Genomic DNA, 6,020 nt, shown 5'->3' with positions numbered 1-6,020 from the left:
AGTGCGCACTGCCCCTCGTAGCCTCTTCCTTCCTGTTCCCTTGTGTCCGTGTAGATTTCCTGCAGTCTGTTGGCTTCATTTTCACTTTATGGCAGCGGTCCCCAACCTTTGTGGCATCAGGGACTGGTGCTCCCATGAGAACCTAACGCCTGATAATCTGAGGCGGAGCTGAGGCGGTGATGCTGGCGCTGGGGAGCGGCTACAGATACAGATGAAGCTGCGCCTGCTCCTGCTCACCTCCTGCTGTGTGGCCCAGTTCCTAACAGGCCAGAACCAGTACCAGTCCATGGCCCGGGGCTTGGGGACCCCTGCTTTATGCTACACAAATACCTACGTAGTGATTAGAAGGTCTCATCTTACCAGGCTTGCTTCTTTAGGTACTCAGAGCTCAGGTGACTCATTATTAGTTGTATGGTTGCAATATTTTTTCTCCCATTATAGCGCACTATTTAAAGCTTACTATACATACTTAGAGCAGATCCCACTTACCGTAAGTTATGTTTGTAAGAGGCAGATCTGCAGGTCTTACCGTTTCATAATACTGTGGTTTAAGTAGGTGCATTAACATTTTCCATCCATGCAGATACATTTAGAAAATACTTATAAGGTGGTTAGTGTTCAAGCGTGGCGCTAAGCTGGAGATAAAAAGACGAAGACAAAACAGCCTTTACCTTTAAGGGGCTTACGATATCGTAAGAGACAGGTGTGTCAGCCATTTGGGGCAGAACGTGTGAAAGTCGCTCCTGTCCAAGTGTGTTCAGAGGGAACAGATCGGAGACAGTGTTATGTGGGGGTAGCAGTCACCAAAGGCTTCAAAGATGCTCTTGAAAGATGAGTAGGTGGGGCGTTTCAGAGACCACGCCTTCCACGTTCTTTGCCAGTTGCGCGTGTTTAAAAAAAATCATTTGCCAGCTTAGATAGAGTCTTGAAAAGTTGTTTTTTTTTTGGCAGAACTGTGTTTTCTGTGTTTCTTAAACAGAGCATAGGTGAAAGATGCGTGGCTGATCGAAAGGCCGGTGTCACAATAAACAAATAGGTATTTTAAGTTATAAAAATCAGCTATTTGTATTTGCATTTGATCCTGGCATCTTAAGGTACATCCAAATATTAGACAGTGCTATTTTTTATTACCTGGCACGAGACTTCATGAAATAAATGTGTTCTGTCATCTCAGTAACATCTCACATGAATTAAGTTCAGGTCTGGGTTTTGGCAAGGCACTTGTGATGTCACTGGTAGTAATGGGAGAATGAGTGAATCGGTTATGGTATATTTATGAGTGCTTAAAACAGCCAAAATAAAAACATCCACGTCTTTTAAGGAATAGATGCACTAAAGCTATGTAAATACAATTATATAAAATGAGGAAAGCAAGGAATTAACGAGAATGGGATTCAGGCCGCTGCTCACCCCTGGGCCAGAGAAATCACTTGAGTGGGATTGGGGTGGGTCGCATGGGTTGAGTGTGGTGGCTTCTTGTCCAGATCTGGTCTCTCATTTTGGGTGGTGAAGTCACTGTGCATGTATCATTATAGTAATTAAAAGCAGGCCATTCGTGCGTGTCTGGATGACAAGTGTGTCGTTGCTGTGATTAAATGCAGTGCTGTGAATTCAAAGTTCCGTGAAAACTTTGAATTTTCCGAGGAGGGTGAAGAAAGCTCTTCTGCTTTTGCTGCGATGCAGAGATCTGATTTTCAAGCACTTGTTGTAGAAAATTAGCAGATGATGGTAATAGGACATCCGTTTCTAATATAGGTTTTGAGAACAGAAGCAGGGAACTTTTAACATAAGATTTGGCTGCATAATGATTTCTGAAGCCTGCAGATCAAGGCAAATCAAATGGAATTGTCAACAAACCCTCTTCAATTTAGAAATGGAATCGGGAAATATGGTCTCATGAAAACTCGTTAATTCAGCAACGAAATCTTTGTTAAATATTGGATTCTTAGATGAAAGAACTCTGTGGGAGGCAGAGATTCTCTACACTGCTTGATTTTTTTTAACCCCAAAATTTGGAAAGGTATTTCTAGGAGAGAGTACTTTCCTGGGTAGGGAGAGGTACAAGAGTTAGACAGCACCTGTCACCCCGCCCCCTCTCCCCTCCCTTTTACCTGTTCGTGTGTGTGCGTGTGTGTGTGTGTGGGGGTCCCATGGATGTAACATAAAAAGTGCCATTTTCACCTCGTTTAAGCGTGCGGTACCATGGCCTTAAGTACATTCATGCGGTGTGACTGTAACCGCCATCTGTCTCCAGCACCTTTTGCCTACTCTGACTTTCCAGTGAACCTGTGGGCACTGTGCAGGTTCACTGGTGAGTCATGTGGCTGAACAGACTGTATTTGATTATTAATATTTCAGCAAATGTTTATTAAATGCCTACTCTGTGCCAGAAATCAGAGATGCAGAAACAGATAAGCTAGTATCCCTTCATAGCGTAGCGGACATGTGCTCAACTCATTCCCTTTGGCACTGACATCTGTAAACACCTTTGATGAAGTTCTCAAATTCCTTATGAAGCCATATTGGGAGAGGTAACGTGGAGTTTGGTTTGCAAACAAATTTTAATAATTTATGTTTGTAATTTCTCAAAGCTTCACGTACATTCATTTCGCAGAATGTTAGTCTTCCCTTTTGTAAGAATAAAGAAAGATAAAACAAATGAACCCATAGTTTTTACTAGGTTTTGATTCGGTGACTAGTTGGATGAAGAAGACTCAAAAAATTAAGCTAGGTTAGCTAAAAGACGCATGGTCATTTCTGAAGTAGTTTTTTTGAGAACCACAGTATTAAGCTGGATATTCACCATTATTTTTGTTGCTGTTGCTCTGTTTGAGGTTTTCAGACTAATATTAAAGTTTAAGGATATCTTATTTAAATTGAAATTCAGGTAAGAACCATTCGTTTTGATTATGAGGTAGGCTGGGAGAAGGGTGCCTGGAAGCTTCTGAAGCTCTTTGGTGCAGAGCTCTTCCTTCTAGCCAAAAGTCCTTGTTGGCCAGAAAATTCTGAAAAGCTGGATTGGGAGGGGTTTGCAAGTAGCGTATTAACTGTGCATTTGGCCTGACTTCCTCTTCAGCTCTGGGACAGACAGTGATCTCGGTCTGGACAGGCAGTGAACTCCACAACCTGGATCTAGGTGTTGATGGCGTTTACGGCATTGTGGATTAAAGCAGGTACTGAAAGTAGGCCCCAAGGGGGTTCCCATGAAACTCAGAAGATGTTGTATTTCAGCCATGCTTAGTTAAGAAATGGAGTTCCTTACTTTTTCCTCATTTACCTTCAGTGACCCCAGCTTAATGGGACAAGGCGTTGCCAAGTTCCTGAATAAAATGTTCTCTTTGTCTGGCACTCAAGGCAGTGGACATTTATTTCCCTGTTGGATATGCTGTCTGGCAAATTCTGTCCGTGCTATAAGCTGAGCTGGTGAGTTGCAAAGAAGCCGTAATGAGAAGGAGCACATGTAGGCATTCCTCGATTTCAGGCGATTCTTGGAGCAGTCAGCTTTCATTCACGCTGCTGCTGTGCTGCCTTGGGGGCCTTTCCTTTAGAATTCGGAGCTACGAGCTGTCATCACTTTCAGGTAATCCGAGGGTCCAGATGTTAAGAGGCAGGAACAGTTTAGTGGGATACTGACTTCCAGGCAGAGAGCACTGCTGCCCGAAACCAGAACAGCTGTTCTCGGGGGTTAAAGCTGGTGTCCACCCCACACAAAGTGGAACCCAGGTCAGCCCAGGTGTTGGGGCAGCAGGGACTTAGAACCCCAGTCGTAGAAGGCTGGAGAAGTAAGCGTACACCAGAGAGAGAATTTCGTCCTGCGTCAGACGTAACCCTGGGGGGAAATTAAATATTTTCCTTGTCTGTATCGCCTGCTTGTCCTCAGACACAGGTGGAACAGGATTTGTCCAACACGGTTTCCGTGGCAAAACACTGTCCGGGCCTGGGAACTGACAGGCTTTTGGAACGTGTCCATAAATCAGAAGCTCCCTGTGTAAGCGTTTACTTGCAATTTAGGAATTTCAATCAAAAAATTTTTTTCTTTCCATCTGTGAGAAAGAGATTGATTTCTTCTTTTGCGAAGTGGGCCATATCGTGGGTTCCAGAATGCTGAGGTTTTTTAAAGGTGGCATTCGGGGTTCCTGGCAGGGGCGGTGGGGGTCACCTGCCTGGCTTTGAAATGAGCCTCCCACTGTGACCTCCCTCCGCTAGCCATCTGTAGCCTGTGCCGGCCTCTGGGGCCAGATGAATGTGAACGGTCGCCGTTGTCATCTTATATTCTGCAGGGATGTTTTGTCGCTGGCTATCTCTTGGTAGTCAGTGTCATCGAAGGTTACCGGTTTCTCTTTGGTAGGATGCGAGGAGATCAGGTTGTTCAAGAACTAACTGTCTACTCTCCCCGCAGTAAGCCATCGAAGTGCGGCATCTGTGAGGTCATTTCCAGTTTTAATTTCTAGGCATGTTTAAATTTTCTTTATAAAAGGGTAGCTAATTTTGCTAAATGAACCTGTAGTTGGTGTTTTTCGTGAGGCTTCTACTGTTCACTATTGAGACAAAATGGGACTTTAATTGGATGTATGAAGTAATAATGTCTGAACCTGGAACTGCCACTTTTGGCTCAGCGTATGCTGCAGAGCCTGCCAGCTTCACATGACCTTATAGATAGGAAAGTTAATTCTAGGGGTTTAATTTTAAAACAACACATAGGTATGGCTTCATGTGTCAGAGGGGGCACTGGTTGGAGACAGCAGGCGTTTTGGCTTCTGTCGCCGAAGCTTTCTGGCCTAGGCACCCCCCCCAAATACATTGTACCTCTAAAATTCCATGATACTGAGTTATTTCCACAGCGGAAGATTTGAAATCCTGACTCTGTTTCGTGTTCTTTAAGCCTCACCCCCTTGCCTTTATTTCAGCGGTAAACTGGAAAGATGTCCCTGTATGATGACCTGGGAGTGGAGACCAGCGACTCGAAGACGGAAGGCTGGTCCAAGAACTTCAAGCTGCTGCAGTCTCAGCTTCAGGTGAAGAAGGCGGCCCTCACCCAGGCGAAGGTGAGATCAGCCACAGAGTGAAGCGGAAGGCCCCGGGGCAGCTTGCTCTCCTGCCTTGTCATGGACTCTGCAGGGACAGACATTTATGCGGGGGAGAGGCTCTGGGTGGAGAGGAGTAAGGGGTGTAAGGTCACTTTGCTTCTCCGGACTCCTGGGGGTGGATGGAACTGTTTCAGAGATTCTGGTGATGAAAAGCGGTGCTCAGTTTCCAGCAGTGACATAGGTTTGCAAACTCTGTGTCCGACCTTGCGGACTTGGTTGAAATGCTGCTTCAGTAGCCTGCTCCTGATAGGCTGGTGAATCCTGGTTCTGGGTCGGGGACCCGGGAGCCTATACTTTGGGTGGCACTCCTGCTGTTGATTGTGGGTGGCTTGGGAACAGCTCTGGGAGGAGGGAGGCTCCGCGGTAATCACTAAGCTGTGGTGACGTGCGTGCACCACTGAGGACTCCGGCTGGTGCCGAGTGTGTCTGGCGGACACAGGCCGGGGCTCGTTTTTGTTCCTGTTATGTACATGTTGGGCTTTGGCAACACCCTTGAGATTGTTCAGCATGCAAAACATTAAACACGTAGCTGTCCACTGGATATTTGATATTAAAACGTTATTGTCGAGTACTTTTAGGAATGAGAGTGGCAGTACGGGTTGTTTACTGTTTTAAGGGCCCTTGGGTTTTAGAGTGTGCATCCCCAATAGAGGCTGTGGCCCCAGATGGGGCGAGTATTGGTCCTAAGGAGGTGAAAAAAACCTTGCTCTTTTTATGTATAAAGCAGAGATATACATAAAGAACGTGAGGGGTATATAATGTATCTGGGACTGAAATTTTATGGATGGGGAAAATGTATGAAAAGGTTACTTGGGGAACGCTATAGGGGAAGAAAAAGGAAGTTGGGAAAAATTGCTTTAGAGATACATACTGAAATATTTACTGATAAAATGATGTGATTTCTGGGGTTTACTTTAAAACGATCCCGTCGGG

At 45.3% G+C, this 6,020-nt stretch overlaps 1 protein-coding gene across 2 annotated transcripts in view; it reads left to right on the top strand.

Moving 5' to 3' along the window:
• The window catches only part of RBM17 (RNA binding motif protein 17), a 25,284-nt gene that overhangs the window by 3,172 nt on the left and 16,092 nt on the right, over positions 1-6,020 (top strand). For both annotated transcript variants that reach the window (XM_011383327.2, XM_011383328.2), the window contains exon 2: positions 4,908-5,045. In XM_011383327.2, the coding sequence (XP_011381629.1) occupies positions 4,923-5,045 (123 nt within the window). In that variant the 5' untranslated portion in view covers positions 4,908-4,922. The remainder of the gene's footprint in view (positions 1-4,907; positions 5,046-6,020) is intronic.

This window comes from Pteropus vampyrus, unplaced genomic scaffold (assembly GCF_000151845.1).
Source record: "Pteropus vampyrus isolate Shadow unplaced genomic scaffold, Pvam_2.0 Scaffold513, whole genome shotgun sequence".
NCBI lineage: Eukaryota > Metazoa > Chordata > Mammalia > Chiroptera > Pteropodidae > Pteropus > Pteropus vampyrus.
This window is presented reverse-complemented; position numbering and strand designations above follow the sequence as displayed.